This window comes from Raphanus sativus, chromosome 7 (assembly GCF_000801105.2).
Source record: "Raphanus sativus cultivar WK10039 chromosome 7, ASM80110v3, whole genome shotgun sequence".
Classification (NCBI taxonomy): domain Eukaryota; kingdom Viridiplantae; phylum Streptophyta; class Magnoliopsida; order Brassicales; family Brassicaceae; genus Raphanus; species Raphanus sativus.
The window spans coordinates 3,133,014-3,156,527 of NC_079517.1; the positions used below are offsets into that span (position 1 = coordinate 3,133,014).

General features: G+C 37.6%; 7 protein-coding genes across 9 annotated transcripts; 6 read left to right on the forward strand and 1 right to left on the reverse strand.

The window, feature by feature from the left end:
* Positions 1–125: 125 nt before the first annotated feature.
* Positions 126–4,117, forward strand: LOC108817103 (probable inactive leucine-rich repeat receptor-like protein kinase At3g03770). Of its 2 annotated transcripts, XM_018589706.2 has the most exons (7): positions 126–2,477; positions 2,569–2,702; positions 2,789–3,032; positions 3,114–3,325; positions 3,427–3,455; positions 3,524–3,635; positions 3,728–4,117. In XM_018589706.2, exons 1-7 carry the CDS (start codon positions 1,103–1,105, stop codon positions 3,950–3,952), a joined length of 2,331 nt encoding a protein of 776 aa, XP_018445208.1. In that variant the 5' UTR covers positions 126–1,102; the 3' UTR covers positions 3,953–4,117. The 2 variants fall into 2 exon arrangements, with proteins under 2 accessions (XP_018445208.1, XP_056846540.1); XM_056990560.1 differs by having other exon boundaries at positions 2,789–3,325.
* Positions 4,118–6,991: 2,874 nt separating this feature from the next.
* On the forward strand, positions 6,992–9,935 carry LOC108815148 (triacylglycerol lipase 2; the record flags this gene model as incomplete). The annotated part of the gene is made up of 9 exons (XM_018587800.2): positions 6,992–7,303; positions 7,404–7,517; positions 8,331–8,471; positions 8,559–8,669; positions 8,765–8,908; positions 9,007–9,047; positions 9,144–9,223; positions 9,303–9,398; positions 9,484–9,935. Coding segments are annotated over 9 exons (1,362 nt in total), but the record flags the coding sequence as incomplete, so codon positions are not given.
* A 1,053-nt stretch (positions 9,936–10,988) lies between these two features.
* On the forward strand, positions 10,989–13,364 carry LOC108817106 (SWI/SNF complex component SNF12 homolog). Of its 2 annotated transcripts, none has more exons than XM_018589709.2 (3): positions 10,989–11,133; positions 11,410–12,992; positions 13,121–13,364. In XM_018589709.2, the coding sequence occupies exons 2-3, from the start codon at positions 11,416–11,418 to the stop codon at positions 13,191–13,193; spliced, it is 1,650 nt and encodes a 549-aa protein (XP_018445211.1). In that variant the 5' UTR covers positions 10,989–11,133; positions 11,410–11,415; the 3' UTR covers positions 13,194–13,364. The 2 variants fall into 2 exon arrangements, with proteins under 2 accessions (XP_018445211.1, XP_018445210.1); XM_018589708.2 differs by having other exon boundaries at positions 11,015–11,168.
* Positions 13,365–14,157: 793 nt separating this feature from the next.
* LOC108817108 (peroxidase 55) lies at positions 14,158–15,670 on the forward strand. Its single transcript, XM_018589713.2, has 3 exons — positions 14,158–14,565; positions 14,664–14,855; positions 14,945–15,670. Exons 1-3 carry the CDS (start codon positions 14,329–14,331, stop codon positions 15,518–15,520), a joined length of 1,005 nt encoding a protein of 334 aa, XP_018445215.1. The 5' UTR covers positions 14,158–14,328; the 3' UTR covers positions 15,521–15,670.
* Positions 15,574–18,850, reverse strand: LOC108817107 (protein NUCLEAR FUSION DEFECTIVE 4). Its single transcript, XM_018589712.2, has 3 exons — positions 18,313–18,850; positions 16,659–17,593; positions 15,574–16,217 (listed from the first exon to the last, which is right to left on the reverse strand). Exons 1-3 carry the CDS (start codon positions 18,649–18,651, stop codon positions 15,749–15,751), a joined length of 1,743 nt encoding a protein of 580 aa, XP_018445214.1. The 5' UTR covers positions 18,652–18,850; the 3' UTR covers positions 15,574–15,748.
* Positions 18,851–21,245: 2,395 nt separating this feature from the next.
* On the forward strand, positions 21,246–21,794 carry LOC108816928 (uncharacterized). Its single transcript, XM_056990697.1, is given in 2 exon segments — positions 21,246–21,612; positions 21,614–21,794. Coding segments are annotated over 2 exon segments (213 nt in total). The 5' UTR covers positions 21,246–21,456; the 3' UTR covers positions 21,671–21,794.
* A 506-nt stretch (positions 21,795–22,300) lies between these two features.
* Positions 22,301–23,209, forward strand: LOC108815906 (uncharacterized). The gene is made up of 2 exons (XM_018588435.2): positions 22,301–22,525; positions 22,962–23,209. The coding sequence occupies exons 1-2, from the start codon at positions 22,374–22,376 to the stop codon at positions 23,035–23,037; spliced, it is 228 nt and encodes a 75-aa protein (XP_018443937.1). The 5' UTR covers positions 22,301–22,373; the 3' UTR covers positions 23,038–23,209.
* The last annotated feature ends 305 nt before the right edge of the window (positions 23,210–23,514 follow it).

The window sequence follows — 23,514 nt, forward strand, 5'->3', positions numbered from 1 at the left end:
TGCTGCGAGTAAAAGACATACTTAGCCCTTAAAGCTAGAAGTCTATAGAACATTTGTCCCAAAAATAAACATGCTACAATCTAATAACAGTGTGGATTTGTGGTCAAGATGGTTGGTGAAAATTATCTTAGTGGATATAATATTTTAAGGTTAGAATGATATTATTTATTGCCATATCTGCCCTGCATCGAAAGCCACTTCTACCGAACAATGTTCCGTAGAGCAAAAGCTTCGTTTTCGTCATAGACATTATCTCTATTTGGTATTGTAGAAGGGCAGTTTGGTGAATTAACAAGACATGTGATCTAATCACACACATAAACCAATGCTTTAAATTTTTAAACGAAGATATAAGAAGAAGAGCGAGACATGTGTTAACGGCATCTTTTATGAGTCAACCATTGTCCCAAACTGCATTTGTACATAATTTATCTTTACCAAATTTAAATTCAAATTTTCCAATTTTTTTGTGCTTCTCTGTTTCAAGTTAACATTGTTTATTACTGTTATTCTAAAGACATATTTCACATTAAAAGGAACAAACTTCCATCAAATTGAGTGCACATTTCTTAGCTTTATGATTGTTTCTGGTGACCCACATTCTTAATTCACTGTTCCCTTCTTAAAGGGAAGAAGAAGATTCTTTGAAATCTCTTCTTTTGTTAAGTCTTCTCGGCTAATAAAAGTACAGAAGCCACCATTAATGCTGGTCACCTCTTTGTCTTTAATGTTCTTATCACCTTCTTACCTAGCTTCCCCACCTCCTTTCTCGTCTATGTGTTAATACGACAAACACACACAAACACCCCTTCTCATCCACTATTTCTGCATTTGCCCTCACTTTCTTCTTCTACTGCTTTTTTTATTTTCTTGACTTGTTCCAGAGATTTGATTATAAACTCGTTTCCTTGGAGTTTTCTCGAGAGGAGCGTCTAGGATCACGAGCTGTGTTTTCGTTTCTTTGACTTGAGCTGACTAGCCGTTCCTCTCTAAGTTAAGTTCTTCAAACATTGTGTGTGAGTTTTCAAATTCTAAAGCAAAAAGACACCTTATATTGGTCTCTTTCACTTTCCTCCTCTGTTTTCCTTTCTGTTAATTTATCATGGTTCATTCAAAGGGCTCGCCTTTGCTCTTTCTTTCATGGCTCTTGTTCTTACAAAGCACCCACCAACTTCAAAACTCTCAGACCCAAGACCTGTATCAGCTCAGGAAACATCTAGAATTCCCCAAAGCTTTGGAATCTTGGGGAAGTTACTACGGAGACTTATGTCTAATCTCTTCAACTCCTCATATGAGCATTTCCTGTGAAGGCAACTCTATCACGGAGCTTAAAGTCATGGGGGACAAGCTTTCAAAACCATTCGGTATGTTTGATGGATTTTCACTACCAAACCACACTCTGTCTGGAGCTTTCTTGATTGATTCCTTTGCTACCACATTGACAAGGCTTACAAGCTTGAGGGTCCTTAGCTTAGTGTCTCTAGGTATCTTTGGTGAGCTCCCAGGGAAGATTCATCGGTTGTATTCACTCGAGTCCTTGGATTTGAGTTCAAATTATCTGTTTGGTTCTGTCCCTCCTGATATTTCCAGATTGGTTAAGCTTCAAAGTCTGATGCTTGATGGAAACTACTTCAACGGCAGTGTTCCTGACACGTTGGATTCTCTGACCAACCTCACTGTCCTTAGTTTGAAGAACAACCGGTTCAACGGACCGTTTCCTGTTTCGGTTTGCAGAATTGGAAGACTAACGAATCTTGCTCTATCACACAATGAGATCTCTGGTAAATTACCTGATCTTCTCAGCAAGTTGGAACATCTGCATATGCTGGATCTAAGAGAGAACCATTTGGATTCTGAACTACCTGTGCTGCCTAAGAGATTGGTTACCGTTCTGCTGAGCAAGAACTCCTTCTCCGGCGAAATTCCCGGACATTTTGGCGGTTTGTCTCAGCTTCAGCATCTTGACTTGTCGTTCAATCATCTCACTGGAACTCCACCTCGGTTCTTGTTCTCCTTGCCAAGCATTAGTTACTTGGACTTGGCATCTAACAAGCTCGGCGGGAAGTTACCACTCAATCTGACATGTGGAGGGAAACTCGGTTTTGTGGATTTGTCGAATAACAAATTGATTGGGACTCCTCCCCGTTGCTTGGCAGGCTCTTCCGGCGAGCGAGTTGTTAAGCTCGGTGGGAACTGCTTGTCCGTGAATAGCAGTCATGATCAGCATCAAGAGTTCTTATGTGAAGAGAGAAAACATTTACAAGGAAGAAAACTTGGGACTTTAGTTGCTGTGATGATTAGTGGAGCTGTTCTAGTTCTTGTGCTGTTTGGATTCGGACTAGTCCTGTTATGTGCAAAGCGCTCATGTTGTTGTTCTTGTTGTTGGTCAAGAGGAAAGTCAGTGCCGCAAACTCGGCTTAAGGTTCTGATAGATAATTCACACACCAGTCTCTCCTCTGAAGTTCTTGCTAGTGCAAGTGAGTAACAACATAACACTGACTCAAGACCTTTCCTCTCCCCCTGCCCTGCTAGCAGGAGTTTAATATACTTGTAACAACGTTCTTGCAGGGTTAATCTCTCAAACGGTGAAGCTAGCTGCACAAGGTGTGCCTTCATGCCGCTCATTTTCTTTTGAAGAGTTAAAGGAAGCCACAGACGGTTTCCATTCATCACGTTTCTTAGGTGAAGGCTCCCTTGGAAAGGTAGTGTTTCATCTAACTACCACAAGATTGATTCTTGTAGCCTCACTCAATTGATTTACTCTGTTTTTTTTTTTAATTCTTTGCAGCTATACAGAGGAACACTGGAAAATGGAAGTTTTATAACTGTAAGATGTCTGGTTTTATCAAGAAAATTCTGTAGCCAGAGTATCAGAGGCCACTTAGATTGGATGTCTAAGCTCAACCATCCTCATCTCCTTAGCTTCTTGGGCCATTGCACTCAAACCAGCAGAGATCATGATCCTGCAGCGACCGTACTCTACCTTGTATACGAGTATATGCCAAACGGGACCTATCGTGCACATCTATCAGGTCAGATTGACATATGTAGTACACTTAAAGTTACATTAGATCAATGTACTTTGAAACTCAATGTTGTTAGAATGTTTGTAGAATCTTGCTCGGAGAAGATCCTAACGTGGCCAGACCGGTTAGCAATTCTGATTGAGATGGCAAAGGCAGTTCATTTTCTTCATACTGGTGTAATGCCTGGCTCCTTCAACAATCAGCTGAAGACTAACAACATCTTGCTTGACGAACACAAGATTGCGAAGCTCAGTGACTATGGAGTCTCTGCCATCATTGAAGAGAATGAAAAGCTTGAGGTTTGCTCCATTTCCTCTTTCTCTGTTTATCTTCATTCTTTATTCTCTTCTTTGATACAAAGTCAGGACTCTGTTTTTTTTTCTGCTTGTACATTTTGCAGACAAAGTTAGAACCCCACAACAAGTCAAAGTATGTGTTCTTTATCCCCTTTTGTAGCGTAAACTCCTTGGCCTTTTAAACTAAGGAATATAATGCAGGAAAATGGCTAAAAGAGAAGATGATGTGTACAACTTTGGATTCATACTTCTGGAATCTCTCATAGGACCATTGCCCACTGCAAAGGGAGAAGCCTTTCTTCTAAACGAAATGGTAACAAAGAGAAAACAAAACTTCAATTTCTTTTTATTTGGTTGAAACGTAGTTAGTTGATAGCTGTTGCCCCTATGCTACGTTTGTTGCAGACGTCATTTGAGAGCCAAGACGGTCGACAGAAAACAGTGAGTCCAACGGTGCTAACAACTAGCTCTCAAGAGTCCTTAGCGATTGCGGTATCAATCGCTAATAAATGCGTTTTGCTTGAACCTTCCGCAAGGCCTTCTTTTGAAGATGTTCTATGGAACTTACAATATGCAGCTCAAATGCAGTCTGCTGCAGACGCTGAACGCAAATCTGACACGTCCCCATGAATCCGGAGTGCTAATATTTGATTAAAAAATCTATTTTCGGTCTTTAAAAAATGTAAAGTTTTATAAGTTTGTTCTTAATATACAAGGTAGCATCTTAAGGTTTCTAATATATGGATTAGCTTGTAACTTTAGAAACCATCATCATATACATACATTTCTTGGGGTATAGATGTCACAGATGTTTACACAAACGTCCATATTTAAGAAAAACTAGATTAGGACCCGCCCTAAAGGGCGGAAATTGATTTGTCAAATTTCAATTAATAATATATGGTATATATAATATGTGTATATAATATTATATATATTGTGTAACATTTATATATATATACATATTAGACATATATATAATATTTTATTAAATATATATAGAATTTAATAGTGTTATAATTTGTGTTGTACTTGTTATTAGTTTGTATTTAATCTTTTTTATTTTTAGTATAATAATTTGCCTTGTCACACCTTTTACCTTTTAACTTATACACATAGTTATGCCCTTTTTCAAAAAAAAAACTTATACACATAGTCTCGTAAAATGTAATATATAAAAAACATATTTAAAAAATCTACTGACCATATGCCACCATTATTTAGTTGTTTGAACAAAAAAAAATCATGTTCATGCATAACTGTGTATGTTGTGATATGATGTAGGCAAAGAGTAAATATATGGAAGTAAAGTTAGTGATACGAATATGAGCCTATGTTGGTCTATGCCACAATTATTTGGTTTTGGAAGATCAATGAGCATAAGCATACACGGTCTTTGTATGCTTACGTTGTAAATGAGTCGGATATTTTTTCTCTTATGTCTGGAATGATATGAAACTCGTTGATTTAAGAGTGGTTCAGTTTTATATGATCTAATTATATTAAGAGATTAACCAAAAATATTATAAAAGTGTTACTGGTTAGGTTTAACTAATCTATGTTGGTTAAGATTTGGTTTAATTTAAGTTGGTAGGTTGCATTGTATAAGAGGCATGATATATTCTAGTAACAATTATGAAAGAGTCCAAAATTTAAATGAGAACTTCAAATAGTAGATAATTCCTAAATTAATAGATTAGATAAAACACCTATTGCAATTGGGTCGAACCGATTAGTTGCTTCTGCTTTTACAAAGGTAGGCCCATTTATAGTCTTAGTATTGGGCTACTCTTAAGTACATATAGCCCACATTTTTTCACCTTTTCGTTATTTACGTTGTCCGAATAGGATGGCTTCGGGACAGATACTCTCTGCTTACTTCTACTCGTTGCTTTGATCCGTATATGTCACTATTTTTCTAAGTACTCGTCGTTATCAAAGTAAATATTATTTTACTACTTGCAAGTACCAGACAAAAAACAAATGTAAAAAAAAATTAACAATTTGCCTTAATATTACTCATTAGTTGTTGTACGACTACAAAATGGTAACTACACCATAAAAATCAAAACCTTAAACATATATTTTTTTGTTGTAAGAAGTAAACAATACTTTATATCAAAATATATGTATTTTGTTCATTCTTCTTTTTTTATATTAGATGTAAATATTTTATTTGAAGTAACTTGTGTTTTTACCAAGTCGAATAAACAAAATAAATTTTCATAATCTTTTCTGATAGAATATTATTTACCAAGTAAAATTTAGAAACTCGGAAATATTTAAAAATAATTCATAAATACTTATAAATAGCAAGTGTTCGAACAAGACAAATAACTTTCAAATGACATATTTTTAGACAAATACTTGTGATAACAAATACTCTTTTTTAACAAGTCAAATACAAATAAAAAAATCATCATTCGTTTAAGACAAATCAAATATCTAAGTATACCTTAAAAAAATAAGTAATCGCCTTGTGCTCACCTCTAGGATGGCTATTTATCGTTTTAGGTTAACATTGGTTATTTACATGATTAGTCTAGGAATGAGCTCATTTATAGGTAAAAAGCCTTTTTCGTTAAATTCGTTACAAATAATATGTTCAGGTCAAAATACAAACCAAATGGGGTACATACATAATGTTTATAATGGTATTGTTACATGCAGTAAAATAGGATCTGGATGTAGCGAGATTATACAGTCAAACTAGATCTGGAAGTGCACATGATATTCATATACTTACGTATACACCACCAGGCGAGAAATGTGGCCGATTCTTTTGGTATATCTGAGTATAGTGGCGAGTGCCTAGGGAGAAGGGATGATAGGTGTTGAAATGTGGACACCAAATATGAAACCAAGACTTGGTCTATAAATTATTTGGAACCCCACATCGTTTTTTATATTATCTAAATCAAAAACATGTCTCGAGGTTTTTCTATTTTTAATGTATTCCTGAGTCCTTCTGACACCTTACACTGTGCGTACGGTGTGAAATGGAAGCAAACAGATGAAGAAATAGAATTTGTTTTCTTGAGTTTAAGAAGAAAACAAGTTACGGAAGCTGAAGTCACACTCTACTTATCCGTCCCTACACCATCTCCTATGGCCTCTAGCAGTTTCTTCTTTCGTCCCCTATCTCTTTTTTTTTTTTGAAAGGGCTTTTTGGTTTCCTATCTCTTTCCTTTTTCACATCTCACGAAAAAAGAAAACACAACGAATATTACAAATACGCGTATATTTGGTATTAAACAAAAAGAAATATTTAGATAGCTTTTCTTACTATCATGAACTTTGGATAAATGATAGCTAGTCAACAAGATGTACTTCCTTGTTAGATTTTTGTATCTATAGATTTTAGGATTAGTTTTCTTATCAGGATTAGTTTTCTTATCAGGAAGATGTTCTCTTTTTAAATTTTTATTTGTTAATATCATTTATACATAGTTGACAAAGAATTAAATCATACAGTAAAATATAATGTGTTGTCGACTATTTTTTCATGCGACTAAGTGTTTTCTTCTATAAAATGTATCAATGTTTCAATTCTATGAATCTTTAACTTTACTCTTTGATTTTTCTTTTAAACTATTCTTGGGGATATGGTAATATTATAAAACTCAGACGAGCTAGTCCAACATGCCATTTTGTGATATCCATAATTAACGTGAGCCTTTTCTTTCTTTTAAAATAACTCATTTCCCATTATCCTATTCGTCATCCCTTCCCTATATAAAGGAACATTTCTCTTTAATTTCTACAACGAGACGACACACCCCTTATCTCAATAGCCGTTCGGTTATGGTTCCATCCGGGTCAATCGTTTCAGCCTTAATCTTCTTCGCTCTTTCCATTAATCCCCTTGAAGCTCGTGGACCCTTCAACCGGCTTTCCGGGAAGCCACCGCAGAGGACTGCTGCTGGGGGCATATGCGCTTCTTCTGTCCGTATATATGGTTACAAGTGCGAGGAACATGATGTATGATATACTTTTCTGTAATATATTTCTGTTAATGACGATTAATATAAGCATATATGCATATAAACTCCTGAGTGGTTTTGATGGTTTAATCTCGAAGGTGGTGACTCAAGATGGATACATATTGAATATGCAAAGGATACCGGAAGGACGAGCCGGCGCCGGAGATATGTCCAAGAGACAGCCTGTCCTAATACAGCATGGGATTCTTGTCGTAAGTTTAACTCTTCTCTACCCTTTCGCATTTCATTATCTATTTATGTGCAATAATCAATTGCGATACGTTTCAAATTTGTTTTATATTCAAATTTGCAAGTATATACTTCGAAGAGGAATTTTTTTTAGAAAGTATCCCACCAAACAGAAGAAATTATCTTTCAAAGTAAGAAAGAAACAGTGAGGAAAATGTATAGGTAGAAACTTTATACTCGATTTCCACAAGAGTACAAATGTAGAAAACGATTTTCCATGTGCATTCGTTTATTTTAGGAGGAAAAACATGTTAATACGAAATTGTGGGGGCAATACCAACGTGTAGCACTCGAAGTTCTAGTGTTTGCCTAGTGAGCATGTGCATGTATACACAGAGTAGATATATATACAACTTCATTGTGCATGTATACACAGAGTAGATATATATACAACTTCATTGTGTATTTGTTTGTATATAAATATAGAATTTGAGTGTGAAAGGAATGTTTCCACTCACTTTTATGTGTCAGTTTCAACTTAGAAGTAAAACTAAAATAAATACTTACACATCTTAGTGGTGGGTAAAATAACATAATAAAACAAGAGACAGCATGAGTGTTTATCATGTGTGTCCAATAAATAAAGTGATAAGTTGAGCGTTACTAGAAAGGTCATTAAAATAAAGTCAAATGAAAACATGCTTTTCTATTATGTGAGAATCGTTGTTTAAGTTACATAAGTAACCAAGTCGACTCTAGTAGTCATTGAGGATTAGTAAAGTTCAAATAAGAATTAGGATCTGGAAAGAAATCAAATCATGAAATTATATGTGCAGGATGGGATGTCGTGGCTGTTTAATCCGGCGGATCAAAATCTACCGTTAATTTTGGCTGATCAAGGATTCGATGTGTGGATGGGGAACACAAGAGGGACTAGATTCAGCAGGAGACACAAGTACCTCAGCCCTAATCAACCGGTCCGGTTATATAAACCACTCCTTAATCAGTTGATTACGTTTTGTAAATAAACCGAGATTAACCGATTGGCTCGTTGTACGACGTAGGCTTTTTGGAACTGGACGTGGGACGAGCTTGTGAGTTACGATCTGCCTGCTATGTTTGACCACATCCACGGCCTAACAGGCCAAAAGATTCACTACCTCGGACACTCTTTGGTGGGTCCAATGTTATCAACATATATTTTCTATGTTTGTACTCTTTATAAAATATAAAAAATCTGAAATAATAATGAAATGAAAATATACATCAGGGGACTTTGATAGGATTTGCATCGTTCTCGGAAAAGGGATTGGTGGATAAGTTGAGATCGGCTGCGATGCTGAGTCCTATTGCTTATCTCAGCCACATGACCACCGTACTAGGCGACATCGCCGCCAGAAGTTTCCTTGCCGAGGTCTCTACCTTCTCAGTCTACTTCTATTTTTAATATATTTATTAAGATGTGTGCCAATTTTTATGAAAAATAACTCGTTTGTCATATTTACAAAACAGGCCACCGCCATAATTGGAGTGGCTGAGTTTAACCCCAAAAGGTAGTAGATCTTCACCATATTTTTTTTTATTAACTCTGTTTTTTTGATAGGTTTAACTTTGTTTTCTTACGTAAAACAATAAAACAAATTTGGCAGTGGACTAGTAGGGAATTTCATAAAGATTATATGCCATCAAGCAGGGATCGACTGCTATGATTTGGTCGCTGTTATTACCGGTAATGCAACAACCAATAATTACAATGGATGAAATTAACTTCCTATATCAGTAACGTATTTTATATTACAAAAATATAGGCAAGAATTGTTGCCTTAACGCATCAACCGTTGATCAATTCCTGGCGAATGAACCTCAATCTACTTCCACCAAGAACATGATCCACCTTTCTCAAAGTAAGTTTAACAAAGTCTCCCAACATGTAATTCTTGAATCATTAGATGCACGTGCCGTTAAAACCAATATTTCATTTTCTTGTAGCGGTAAGAGACAAGGTGTTGAGAAAGTACAACTATGGGACTAGTGATTACAACATCAAACATTACGGTCAAGTGTTACCGCCTGCTTACAACATATCCGCAATCCCACACGACCTTCCTCTTTTCTTCAGCTACGGTGGTTTAGATTGTCTTGCCGATGTGACCGACGTTAAGTTTCTGATCGACCAGTTTAAGTTTCATGACGTCGATAAGATCGAAGTGCAGTTTGTGAAAGAGTATGCTCATGCTGATTTTGTCATGGGTGTTACTGCCAAAGACGTTGTCTATAACAAAGTTGCGACCTTTTTCAAACGACAAGTTTGATTTTAGCATAAATCATTAGGTTATATGTACTTGTGCCCATATTCTTTAATTGTTTTTCCCCGGGCAAAGTAATAAATTTACAGTTATTGGCTTCTAAAGCAAGTTATTAAATCCAGATTTCTTTTGACATTTCCTATCTCATACTTTACTACAGCAGAATGAGTTAGTCTAACAACATGGTATGAACCATTTGTGCATTTGTGCATTTGTGCATTTGTGATGGTATGAACAACATCTCTGTCTTCGGTACCATTTGTGCATGACAATTTATTTGCGGCTTTAGATAGTGCTGATGCCAATGAACCATCAAGTGTCCCACCAGCCAAGGAACTTGTCTTCTCAAATTCTCCATTACCATTCACTTTTGCCTCTCCTGATACTTCCCCTACATATCCTCGAGACCCGTTTGTAGATGATGAATCAACACTAAGGTCACGAGGCGGTAGACCAATAAAACTATCTCAAAGGCTCAAGGAGATGGAATGATTTACTGTTACAGGGAAAGGAAAGAGAGGCCGAGGTCCTCGTCCCTAGGTTCTCAACAAAAATTTGTTAAGTGCTGCCTCCATTCTACTATGTTGCTTCTTTGTTTTGCTTAACTCTAAATTTATTGCTTGCTGGTTTATCTTTGAATTCTAAGGTTTTTAAACCTTATCTATGTATCTTTCTAGCATTTAAATTGAAAGCCTTTTTTCAAAAAAAAAAAAACATGGTATGAAGCTCAAGACCAAACGTGTCAAAGTAGTAATGATATTTTTCTGTTTTCAGATAGAATCAAATCCAAAAATGATGTGAATACATACCAAACTTTCAAAAAAATATTTTTGTTGTTAAAAACAACCATTACCTATTTTATCCTAAATTTGGTTATCAAAAGAAACTAATGTTAAGAAACATATGATAGATTCATATAAGATTATACTATACTTTTAAAAATAATAATTAGAAACTCCCAAGAAAACAAAAAGAATTCCGAAGAATTTTTCTTTTCATTTTCAGATATTAATGCGCACAACTCTGTTCATAATTTCACATGACGAAACTACAAAATTCGTAAAAAGAAAAAAAAACTTTCCCGAAAAAACCCATAAAACAAATGTTTTGACAGATATTTTAGTGGAATTCATGTTGGGCCAATGGCCCAATTGGTACTTCAAAACTTCCAATAGTCGCTATGGGCTCTGCAATTACGGGCCGGGTCGGGTCTCAACACAACACGCTCAATCATAAAATAAAATAGCTCCGATGAGCCAATTTGTTTACTTTATCGACTGAGAGAAGCAGCGGAACACCGGCGAAGAACGAGAACTGCGAGACTCCGTCTTCTGTAAGGCGCACACTCTTTCTCTCTCGATCTATTCGGTTAGTAGCCTCTGGGGATGATTCCTACTCGTTAAAAACTGTGCATCATCCTTTATAAAACTCTAGGGTTTATTTTAGGGCTCCGATTTCTTTAGGTAGCCGATCTATCGCCTCTGCATTCATAGATTGATCAATAACGAAGATGCACTCTGAATCATTAGAGAAAGGTGTTCTCTTTATGTGGTTTCTACCCAGATTTTTAGGTTAAATCTATAGTGTTTCTTTCTTCTGAATTCTACAGGAACCGATGTCGGGTAATAACAACAACAACAATCCACAGAAGCCTCAGGGCTCTTCTTCTGCGCCTTCACCATTCGGCAACCCTGGGATGCAGGCCTCTGCATCATCTGTTCCTGGAAACCAGGGCTTCACTCAGCAGTCTCACATGGCGGCACCTAACTTCCCAGCTCAGTTTCAGTTCTCACAGGCCCAGGCCTTGGCCCATGCTCAAGCCCAGTCTAAAGCTCAAGCTCAGTTCCAAGCTCAGATGCAAGCAGGGATGTCGATGAACCAAGGACAACAAGGCGGCGGCTCCTCCCAGGGGGGAATTGGTGTGTTGGGTTCGTCTTCTTCCCCTTCCATGACTCCTGGTAGCTTGAACATGAAGAGGTTCCAGCAGAGACCCTCGATGCGACCTCCTTCTGGCTTCCCCGCCAGCAACAACAACACTATCTCCCCCATGAGGACGATGGAGTTAACCCCCGCGGCGAGGAAGAAGAAAATGAAGCTTCCTGAGAAGTCTCTGCAGGAGCGGGTGGCGGCGATCTTGCCCGAGTCTGCGTTATACACGCAGCTTCTTGAGTTTGAGTCAAGAGTCGATGCTGCTTTGAGTAGGAAGAAAGTTGACATCCAGGAGGCTCTCAAGAACCCTCCTTGCACGCAGAAGACGCTTAGGATCTACGTGTTCAACACGTTTGCGAATCAACAGAACAACACCATCCCTGGGAACCCGAATGCTGACCCGCCCACGTGGACTCTCAAGATCGTTGGTAGGATCTTGGAAGACGGGGTGGATCCGGACCAGCCAGGGTTTGTTCAGCAAGCAAACCCATCTCATCCCAAGTTCTCAACCTTTTTCAAGAAGGTGATAGTTAACCTGGACCAGAGGCTGTATCCTGAGAACTCGGCGATCACATGGGAGAGCGCTCGTTCACCTGCTCCTCAGGAAGGGTTTGAGATAAAGAGGAAAGGGAATCAGGAGTTTGCAGCTACGATTCGGTTGGAGATGAACTACGTCCCTGAGAAGTTCAAGCTTTCAACTGCATTGATGGATGTTCTCGGGATCGAGGTTGAAACAAGGCCAAGAATCATCTCTGCGATATGGCATTACGTCAAGGCGAGGAAACTGCAGAACCCAAACGACCCTTCTTTCTTCAACTGTGACGCTGCACTTCACAAAGTGTTTGGGGAAGAGAAGGTGAAGTTCACAGTGGTCTCTCAGAAGATATCTCATCACTTGTCACCTCCACCGCCGATTCACTTGGAACACAAGATCAAGCTGTCGGGAAACAACCCGGCCATATCAGCGTGTTACGATGTCCTGGTGGACGTACCTTTCCCGATTCAGAGGGATCTGAACAACCTGTTGGCCAACGCAGAGAAGAATAAAGAGATCGAGGCTTGTGATGAAGCTATATGTGCAGCCATAAGGAAAATCCACGAGCATAGGAGGAGACGTGCTTTTTTCTTGGGGTTCAGCCAGTCGCCAGTTGAGTTCATAAACGCACTGATTGAATCTCAGAGCAAGGATCTGAAGGTTGTAGCGGGAGAAGCTAGTCGAAATGCTGAGAAAGAACGTCGAGCAGACTTCTTCAATCAACCTTGGTAAGCTCATTATCTCTGTTCAGTGTTCACTATGTTTTATTGTCGCATACTCACTACTAGAGTTGTGAAAGTGGAGGAAGTCCACTGATTAATTGATGATATGTTTCTGAATATATGAAATGTTGCAGGGTGGAAGATGCAGTAATACGTTACTTGAACCGGAAGCCAGCAGCTGGGAACGAAGGACCAGGGACGTGGTGATTATCTCGCAGATGTACCTTACCATCAAGTCTAAAGAAGAAGAAAAAAATGTTGTAGGAGCAATCTGGTCTATTTGTAATCTCATGTATGATGAAACATTAGTACTTATAATTTAGCATTGATTTGTAGCTTTTACTTTGGTTGATTCTTAATTATACTCTTATCATATCATTTTGTGTTGGCATAATAAAACAAACAAAAATATAACGCAAATAATGGAAAGTGTGTGTGCTTGATAGATGCTGGTCTAATAGGGAAACTATATGTAGCTGGTCTGAACAATAGAAATTAGCCAACATACACATGCTTTGAAGATAAAATCAATAGAAAGCGCACAACATCATCATCACATGTTGTTAATAAGCTCTCATGTGTTTGTAGATTGTACGCGGTATCGGTCACCTATCATGAGATTATATATAGTTTTCTTATTTGTGGTTGAAATTGAAATGATCAAACATAGAAACGTCTTCACCTACAGCACGCTAACGTTATTTGATTTTTGTGCGTGTGTGGAAAATAACATTTTAACCAACAGAAATTTGAATATTCATTTGTTCAAGAGTAGTATCATAAAAGAAAAACCATACAAAGTAAAAGCAAGTGCTGAAAATAATAAAAACTGGTAATATTAATTGTTTAATTAGTTGAAAATTAATATTGGCTTCAGTATAAGAACCTTTGAGCTAAAGCTGATGAACTAAATCAGAACAGGTGTAAACGCTGAACTAAAGGATCAGTCAAAAGTCATTATCATATTAGAATGGAACAAGATTACTTTTCAAACTCATCTTTTGGATTTGTCTATCCTTTTGTGTTTAACGACAATAATATTAGTTAGCGATAATTTGCTTTTAATCGAAAATATATAATTCTAAAATTTCCATGCAGATGTTTGTTTAAAGGTCACTCTCAATTAAAAAAAAAGACCCCCTCTAACTCAAGAAATGACCTCGCTTAAGTAAAAGCTGAGAAGACTCCAGTTGTAAAATTCCTGGCATCTCTCTCTGAATGTGACTTTTTGTCTTTAACACACACAAAACCATTTTTATTCTACAAAAGCAGCTATATACAAATATCTGGTGGCATATCATAGGATCGACTAAACAGAGTGTTGTGTTCCTTCACAGAGAGGATGCATACTGGTAGTGATTCAAGAAAACACACGAAGATGTGGCTCTTGTTGTTGGGGATGTTGTTCTTTTGCATGGAGACCACCAATTCAAAATCTCAACTATCAGAGAATTTCTACGCCTCCAGATGCCCTAACGTGGAGCTCATCGTTAGACAGGCGGTTACCACGAAGTACCAACAAACCCCCATCACGGCTCCAGGAACGTTACGGATGTTCTTTCACGACTGTTTCGTCGGTGTATGTAGTAGTCTTGTTGTTGTGATATTAAAACTTTGCTTTTGTGTGTTTTTTTTTTTGGTATAGTTATTCTTATTATGTGTCTGGTGACTGTATAGGGATGTGATGCTTCTGTGTTAATAGCATCTGACAAAGGAGACGCGGAGAAGGATGCTCACGACAATATATCTCTCGCAGGAGACGGATTCGACACCGTGGCTAAGGCCAAACTCGCTGTGGAAGCTCAATGTCCTGGCCTTGTGTCATGTGCTGACATTCTGGCTCTTGCAGCCAGGGACGTGGTCGTCCTCGTAAGTCAACGCTCATCATTGACTCTTGTTTTTTTTTTTAATTCACTGACAAGTAAAATAATCACAAACTATGTGATATATATCGTTAGGCTGGAGGTCCAAGGTTTAAAGTGGAGCTAGGGAGACGAGACGGACTCGTGTCAAAGGCCTCTCGTGTAGACGGGAAGTTACCAGGGCCAGATCTAGACGTGACCGGTCTGGTCAAACTATTCGCTAGTAACGGTCTTTCAATGACCGACATGATCGCTCTCTCAGGCGCACACACGATAGGATTCTCTCACTGCGACCGTTTTGCTCACCGTCTCTACAACTTCTCATCCCTCATGCCCGTAGACCCCACGTTAGACCCAGCCTACGCGCGACTGCTGATGGATACCTGCCCTCGAGTCGGGTCGGATCCCAACATCGTCGCAGACCTCGACGCAAACACCCCGCGTGTCTTCGACAACGTCTACTTCCAGAACCTCGTGGCTAGGAAGGGACTATTCACCTCGGATCAAGTTCTGTTTAACGACTTCAGGTCTCAGGCAACGGTTGTCAGGTTTGCAAACAATGCTGATGAGTTCAAAACCGCTTTCACCTCAGCTATGAGGAAACTAGGCCGCGTTGGAGTTAAAGTTGGTAACAAAGGAGAGATTCGTAGAGATTGCTCTGCTTTTAATTAACTTTTATATATTAAATTATCTTTTTTTTGAATAAATTATATATTAAATTATCATAATCCAACAATGGAACATTTATTCTAAATATATTTTTATGTAAAATCTACAAATCGTAGATGTTGCCGTGGATATGAATCCAAAGAAACGTACAAACCAACAAACAAAACTGAAAATAAACAACAAAAAATGGATACAAAACCAATGAATAAAGAGAAGCCAAAAGGAACAAGATTAGGTGCGGGACTTGCCATAGAGCTGAGTGTAGACAGACTTGGTACGACGCACGAGGATCATACTCAAGGTACAAGCGACGATACAGAAGCCACACATTATAAGCGACGTCAAGAAGTAACATATCGAACCTTCGCATTTAAGAACATCATCCGGATTAAAAACAGAACCGTGTGCTTGTCTCTCAGCTTCCATGTCGTATATGCTGCTAGCGATCACACCCGAGAAGACGAAGGACCCGACGGGTAGGGCCAGCGTCAAGAAATTGTACAAAGCTCCAAACTTTTTCAGACCAAAGAGCTCAGAGGCTGTGGCTGGGACAATGGCCCAGTGAGCACCGTACCCGAGTCCAATCAAGAGAGTGCCGATGTACATAGCTCCAGGCCATCCGAAGGCAAAACAAACGTGTCCCACTGCCATTACTATCTGAGCCACGGCCATGGCTACTGGCCTTGGGTACGCATAGTCCCTTCACATCATTTGAAAATCAAAATTCAGAAACAGAGCACAATAAACAGAGATGTCTCCAATTATTTTTTACTTTTTAGCCCATGTCCAAAATAAATAATATTAACAACAGTACTGTATATTTAACTGAGATAGTATTAAAATTTAATAATTCTATTTATATATATATATATATATAACATTTTTTTTTAAAAAAATTAAGCTTTAAATTTAGTAACATATTAAAAAATTTAAAGCTTTATATTTTTAGCCCATGTCCAAAATAAATAATATTAACAACAGTATATTTAACTGAGATAGTTTTAAAATTTAACAATTCTATTTATATATATAACATTTAAAAAAAAGTAAGGTTTAAATTTAGTAGCATATTTAAAAATTTAAAGCTTTAAACCATAATTTATATATCTATTTTTCTAAATTTTTTTTTTTGACAACAAACCTGACAACGAGCTCAGAGAAATAACCGCCGGAGATACGTCCAAGGAAGTTCCAAATGCTAATCATAGACACAAAGACGTGAGTGTTGTCATAACCAAGAGACTGACTCATCTGACCAAGATTGTCTATCACAGTCAAACCGGAGCCACCACCGAGCAGAAGCGAGACGAATATCAGCCAGAAGTCTGCCTTCACCAGCGCCTGCGTTAGCGTGAAATCTTCACCTCTGTGTGGCCCTCTACGTCCCTTAACCCGGACCGCTCCCTCCGCAGCCGCCTGCATCAGCTGCGCTTGCAGATGAGCGATTCTCTTATGCCTCTCTGACGCAGGAAGCAGATCCACATCTCTCGGTTTCTCATCTTCCACTTCGCTCAGGATTAAGTCAGGTGTCCTGAGTCCAGGATCTTGGTCTTCTTCCCGTTTAGGCACAAGTGGTTCCTCCACTGTATCAGCAGGACCGTTCGAATCGCTGAAGAAACTCGTCGTGATAGGGACCAAGACCGGTGCGAGAAGAATGAAAAACAAGACAATGGTGAACGCGGTGATAACCTTGTGGCTAACGACGGCGAGATCTTCGATAAGCATAACGGCCATGAGGTAAGCAGCGAGGAGAAGGCAGACGCCGTAGATGAAAGTAAAGCTAGCTCCATCGGTGGGACGAATCTGCCTGTGACCACCGACGGGTCTGATGAAGAACATTAGGGAAACGGTAACAACCGCGGGGGCAACGGCGACCATGAAAATGAGAGTTGCAGGGTCAGGAGAGTTGAGCATTGTATATATCTGAGAGAGCATTGCACCTCCTAGCCCAGCGAATCCTTTGAGGATACCCACCACTGGACCTCGGCTCTTTGGGAAGTTTTGAACACCAGAGACTAGTGACGCCGTGTTGAAGTAGGTTTCTCCATTGTTCCCAACGAATATGAGAATGCACATCTGAAAACATACGAGAAGAGGTTGTGTCAGAGATCCTATTAACACTTCTCCAAGTAAACCAGCCAAATCTACTACATTCATCATAGAAAAAGTCATTAGCTTTTCGCAGAAACAGAGCAATTCCAAAGAAAGCAGAACAAAAGATGAGAAAAGAAAAAAAAAAGAGTTAAAGTTTCATGGATTTGAGATTTGACAGTGACTTATGAGTAACCAAACAAATTTAAGAGCATATACTAATCCTCTAAGCACTTCTCCCAGTAAACCAGCCAATCTTCTACATTCATCACTAGGAAAAGTTAATAGCTTTCCCAAAAACAGAGCAATTCCAACGAAAGCAGAACAAGAGATGAGAAAAGAAAAAAAGAGTGAAACTTTCATGGATTTGACAGTGACTTATGAGTAACCAAACAATTTTAAAGGAATATACTAATCCTCTTAGCAATTCTACATTCATCATTAGGAAAAGTTAATAGCTTTCACAGAAACAGAGCCAATTCCAAAAAGAGATGAGAAAAAAGAGAAAGAGGGAAACTTTCATGGGTTTTGACAGTGACTTATGAGTAACCTAAAAAAGCATATACTTTCCGAGATTCTATGACACAGTAGTTGAATTGAATCGATAGAAAGTCTCCAACTTTATTCAGTACTCAAATTAAAAAAAAACATGAACAGAGAGCAAGATGCAAAGTGAAACAGAACAAATCTCAGATGAAACTCACAGCCCATAGAGGAAGAATCGGAGCTCGTCCAGTGACGATAAGCCAAACCCATCCGTAACCGACGAGGTTCTGAACAGCGCCGACGAGAAGAGCGGCCCAGAGAGGCAACATCTCCGAGAGGTACCCGGCGAGGAAGCCAACACTGTCGCCGAGATCCTTAGCGACACCGAGTCTAGCGAGCTCCTTCTGGTTGTAGTTCAGGGAGCTTTTGATGACCGGAGAAAGGCTTCCGAACAAGTAACCGACGCCGGCGCATGACTGTATCCACATGGCGGCAACGAAGACGAGCCATCTGTTGTTAATGAAAGATACGAGCTTTTCTCGCGTTGTCGACGCCATTGAAGAAGAATCAGAGATCAAAAGGACAGATCGGTGAAAATATTGTCCGTCTTAGAACCAGAAAAGAAGTTTTTTGTTTTTGTTTTTGTTTTTTTGGGGTGTCTGATTGTTCTGTCTTTTAGATACGGTTTTATCGCTTTATAGTTTTAAATTATAAAAAGACAACCAGACATCGAAACATACACCGTAATAAGACGGAGATTGTAAAGATTGTAGATAGAGCACGCCTGTAAAAGAGTGATTAAGTTTGTTGATTAGTAGCAAATAATATGATTAAAACTTATAAGTATATAGATCTACTAATTAGGAAGAAGACGTGTACAAATTGAAGAACAAAAGGCTCGATGATATTTATGAAGAGTCCATGTAGATTTGTCGTGTGATTTGGTCACGTTAAAACTCTTCAATCCCAAGTGCGTGTCTGCCATCTTGCAGTTACAATCCTTTTAATAAATGGTGATTAGATTATTATTTAAGTCTCAGTGGTCTTTGCTGGACATTAAAAAAAAAATGGTATAATTAAGTAATTAACGATTCTTGTATACAGTAACTGTGAAATGATGAAAGCTAGCATTAGTGAATGCTTGAAAAGTAATTTGCATTAACGTCATTGTCAGTACTAATTTGTTGAGTTGGATCTTTATGGCAATTATTTCTTTTTTCTGCCGGGATCAGAGAACGTAATAGGAAAAAACGATATAAATGTGAGAAAGACTGAAAGTACTGTACTCCTCCTATCAACGAGCTGTAAATATCTGCTATATTTATGAAAGAATACACAGTTTCAATATAAAAATTAGATATTGATTCGTGCGACCGCACGGATATTAATTTTTTATTTTAATTTTTATTTATTTATATTAAATGATGTATTTGTAATACTTGATCGTTTTATATTGACTAAGTTATAGATGTGTATTTGAATACACACTGATTCGGTTAAAATCTAGAATTTGGGTTTGAGTTTCCCGAGTTTAAAGATTTCAGCAACATTCAAATATTTACAAATTTTGGTTTCGGTTTGATTCGGGTATTTGCGGGTTCAGTTCTGATACGGATAACCCGTTTGAATTATTTTAAAATTTTCAAAATTTATATATACTTTAAATTTCTCAAAACATATAAATTTGAGTAATGTAAGCCAAAATACCTAAATTAAAAATTAAAAAACAGGTTGAACTTCAATATTTGGATGGAGAATAAATATATATTTTAAATATTTTTGGTGTTTGATTATTGTTTATCTACTTTATATGTTTACTTTTGACTATTTTTTATATTTTCAAATAGTTTAGACAACTAAGTGGACAAAAAGACAACTTACAAATTTCATTAATTGTTGAAAAATAAAAAAAGTATATTAATCTAACTAAAAAGACAAACATTAAAATAGGAAAGAAAAAAACACATTAATTTAATTGAAAAAGACAAGCATTAAAATAGGAAAGAAAATGAAACACATTAATATAACTGACAAAGACAAGCATTAAAATAGAAAATTTAATTTAATTCTCAGTGGCATGCAATTGTAAATAACATTGAAAACTAAGTGATAATCTATATGTGTACTTCTGTTTTAATAAGATAGATTTCAATCAGAAGAATATATAAATGAATGATATGGTGTGATGTCATTATCTAATCAAAGACCATATATTTCCATGCTATGAAAATGCTCTTTGTTGTTTCATTTTGTACTGTTGTAACCGACGGGAGCCATTAGTGTGGTGGTAGTCGCTCACCTTGACGGCTAGGTCAATCCATCACCTTTTAACGAGGTAAAAGATGCTGTGGAAAAAGATCAGTATATATAGTGTCCATACTCTATACAATACACAACTTCCATGTCTTATATTTCCAGTAGCTTTAGTCTATATGAACGCAACTTTTTTTTTTTTATATGAACGCAACTTGCATGCATGTCCAATGTCTTATTTGCAAATTGCAACAGAGCACGAGATGTTTTCTTTCTTATAACAAGTAAAGAATATGATTGGTTTACTTGGTCATACACTTGTACTTTTTCTTGTCAAGAATCGTATTTGCAAATCAACAATTGGGTGAAGAGTCGTTTTCACGTGTATAATTATAATTGAAATATATACGTGAATGTTTATATTAGTCCAACATGCTATTGAATATTCGTCTCAACAAATAAAAAAAAACACATTCGTTTAATTTGCTTAATAAAATAAATATATATGAGCTGCTTGACTCGGATACGGATAAGTTATCAATTTATACGGACAAGAATTGATTTTATCATCTTTGTTTTGTTGGCATATAATGTCCTCTCCTAAACATTCGAACAACTTATCCATTTGATGTTGTGTCCAAAATGAACCAGGAGTAACCCCTATTTTATAGAAACTAATCTTCTAGACATTATAGACATTTACTTACTATGAATTCATTGATAAAGACAGAAACACAAGGCTCAAAGGGCAAATGTCTCTTACAAAAAAAAGAGGAAGAGGTCAAGTGTCTCTTTTAACAAAGCAGGCAAGAAGAGCAAGAGATCCTACATGCCCACGAGATCGAATCAGATCCTTAGCATACCCAACAATCAATACATAATGTGACAACATTATAATATACGATAGGGTAGCTGCAGATAACAGTTATTTTCTTCACCTTGCAAACATCTAATATCGTTCGTTCAAGCCAAAGAGTCATCACGATCTCAATCTTCACCCAAGCATTCTATAAAATAACATACTTTCACTGGCTATAGCCTATAGCTTCTGCAATAAACTCGTAAAACTAGCATAAGCATCACCCGGATTGTTTCAAGATATCGAGACGATGGCGTTGAACTGGGGACCAGTGTTAATGTCGGTGGTTCTGTTCATCATACTGACGCCCGGAGTACTGTTTTAGTTTCCGGGGAAGACCAAAGCGGTTGAGTTTGGCGGATTCCAGACAAGCGGTGCAGCTATTGTTATCCACACTCTCATCTTCTTTTGCATGCATCACAGTCTCCCTTAGCGCTCTTCATATCCAAATATACGCTTCCTAATCAATTTAACATTGCAGTGTCCCTCAATGCTAGCTGCATGGCCTTAATTTTAAATCCTATTCTTTTTGTTACAATTTTTCATAAGCTTTGATTTCTAGTTCCCATTGAACGTTCTATTCTTTGTTGTTTTATTAGTACCTTCTATAGTCATATGATTTCATTTTCTTATATATGAATCATCATTGCATGCATGGACGAGACTGGCTATTCATTTTCATAATTAAATTAGAATCTAAATATATATATGACTACGGATATTCCATTCTTCAAGGCTAATTATCAAAATATTAGATATATGGTATTGACTTTACTACTTGATGAAAAAGTGTTAATTATGAAAAATTGAAAACAACATTTGAATATGTGATATATCTTCATGGAGAAGCAATATATAAGTAAAATTGATAAGTACCTCTCGCCACAAACTTGCACTCAATCGGAACAAGCTATCGTCACGTCACATGTAGTAGATGTAGATCATTATCAAGTTGTTCTGTTATTTTTGAACCCATTTCATTACTAAAGCTTTTAAATGGGCTGGGGATTAATAATCTGAAAGGGTCCACATAATTTTAAAACGACGGCCCAGAGAAAGAGAGTGAATCACGATGAAATTGGCTGCTGCTTCTCCGAGTAAAAAAAATAACATAAACCCTTCCTCTCTAAATCCCTAGCGTCCACTGATCTGCGATCTTCGGAAGTAATGGGTCTGACGAATTTCATACTGACGGTGGCCGGAGTAGGCGCCGTGGTGATGCTATTGAAGGGCGACGTCAAGCAATCTGCGACCGTATTGAGGCGCAACGTTAAGCAAATCCGCAACTGGCTCGAAGAAGAATCTTCCGCCGCCTCCAAGTCAGCCCTCTTTCTCTAGATCATGATTCCGATTTTGTAGAATTTTTTTCTTTCTGAGCGGGCTATAAAATATGATTTAAGGCTATATGTTTGGTGATCACTGGCAGCTGCTAGATTTTGAAGCAAATCTATGATTGAATTTGTATCCAAGTTTTTTTTCTCAGTCAGATAATACAAAAAAAACGGAACTGTAGTTTCTTTGGTGATAGTCAGTTGTATGTATCTTCTGAGAACTGGTTTGACTTGAAAGATGATTGAGATTGACTATGACAATGACTTTGATGAATGGCATTGGTTTAATGTGTGCGTAAGAGAGGAGTGTGATTGATCATTTCAATGCTTTGTATTAGTGATAGCAACACAAAAGCAAAGCGTGTGTGTGTGTGTGTGTGTGACTGATGGATGAGTTTTTGATTGTGTGTGGGGTTTTTTTCAGGGCAGCGCAGACGACAAAACCAAAGGAAATTGAAACCAAGGTTCCGGAGAAGGACATTCCAAAAGACAAGAATTAGTGTATTTGTGTGCGTTTTCTGTAAACATTACACGAAGGGTTTTTGTTGGATTTATGACTTTGGTCTGTGCATAAAGAGGAGTGTGTTTTGGTTTTCTGTCTCCTCCATCTCTCACCTCTTAACGTGTTTGAGCACCCCTTGGAAGTGAAAAAAACACAATAATATTGTACCTCTCGTCTTTTGCACTGACATCGTTTTCCGTAAGGGTTTGTTCTTTATATGTGTATCTGAAGTTTTGATTGAACATATACTCATTTTGCAGCTGTAATTGCATTATCTTTAACGACTCTCTTTATAATACTGTTGAAACAAAGCTAACAATAGCTATAGTTTTCACTACTTTGACGACCTTTTAAGAAAAAGATGGCAGGATAACGGGCTTTTTGTTTAGAATCCCATACAATGCAGACTGTTAAAAGAATTTTTTTGACTGAAAAAATCCAAGCCTCTATTCCCCATCGGTTACGAGGGTAAAAA

Bases quoted from the DNA above. Each gene is read 5' to 3' on its own strand.
- LOC108817103 (XM_056990560.1), top strand. From the start codon at position 1,103: ATGGTTCATTCAAAGGGCTCGCCTTTGCTCTTTCTTTCATGGCTCTTG. The intron at 2,478-2,568 runs GTGAGTAACAAC...ACGTTCTTGCAG, and splicing joins TGAAGTTCTTGCTAGTGCAA to GGTTAATCTCTCAAACGGTG. The intron at 3,636-3,727 runs GTAACAAAGAGA...CGTTTGTTGCAG, and splicing joins CCTTTCTTCTAAACGAAATG to ACGTCATTTGAGAGCCAAGA.
- LOC108817106 (XM_018589709.2), top strand. From the start codon at position 11,416: ATGTCGGGTAATAACAACAACAACAATCCACAGAAGCCTCAGGGCTCT. The intron at 12,993-13,120 runs GTAAGCTCATTA...GAAATGTTGCAG, and splicing joins GACTTCTTCAATCAACCTTG to GGTGGAAGATGCAGTAATAC.
- LOC108817108 (XM_018589713.2), top strand. From the start codon at position 14,329: ATGCATACTGGTAGTGATTCAAGAAAACACACGAAGATGTGGCTCTTG. The intron at 14,566-14,663 runs GTATGTAGTAGT...GTGACTGTATAG, and splicing joins TTCACGACTGTTTCGTCGGT to GGATGTGATGCTTCTGTGTT. The intron at 14,856-14,944 runs GTAAGTCAACGC...ATATATCGTTAG, and splicing joins CCAGGGACGTGGTCGTCCTC to GCTGGAGGTCCAAGGTTTAA.
- LOC108817107 (XM_018589712.2), bottom strand. From the start codon at position 18,651: ATGGCGTCGACAACGCGAGAAAAGCTCGTATCTTTCATTAACAACAGA. The intron at 17,594-18,312 runs GTGAGTTTCATC...GTATGTTTTCAG, and splicing joins CGATTCTTCCTCTATGGGCT to ATGTGCATTCTCATATTCGT. The intron at 16,218-16,658 runs GTTTGTTGTCAA...AATGATGTGAAG, and splicing joins TTCTCTGAGCTCGTTGTCAG to GGACTATGCGTACCCAAGGC.
- LOC108815906 (XM_018588435.2), top strand. From the start codon at position 22,374: ATGGGTCTGACGAATTTCATACTGACGGTGGCCGGAGTAGGCGCCGTG. The intron at 22,526-22,961 runs GTCAGCCCTCTT...GGTTTTTTTCAG, and splicing joins GAATCTTCCGCCGCCTCCAA to GGCAGCGCAGACGACAAAAC.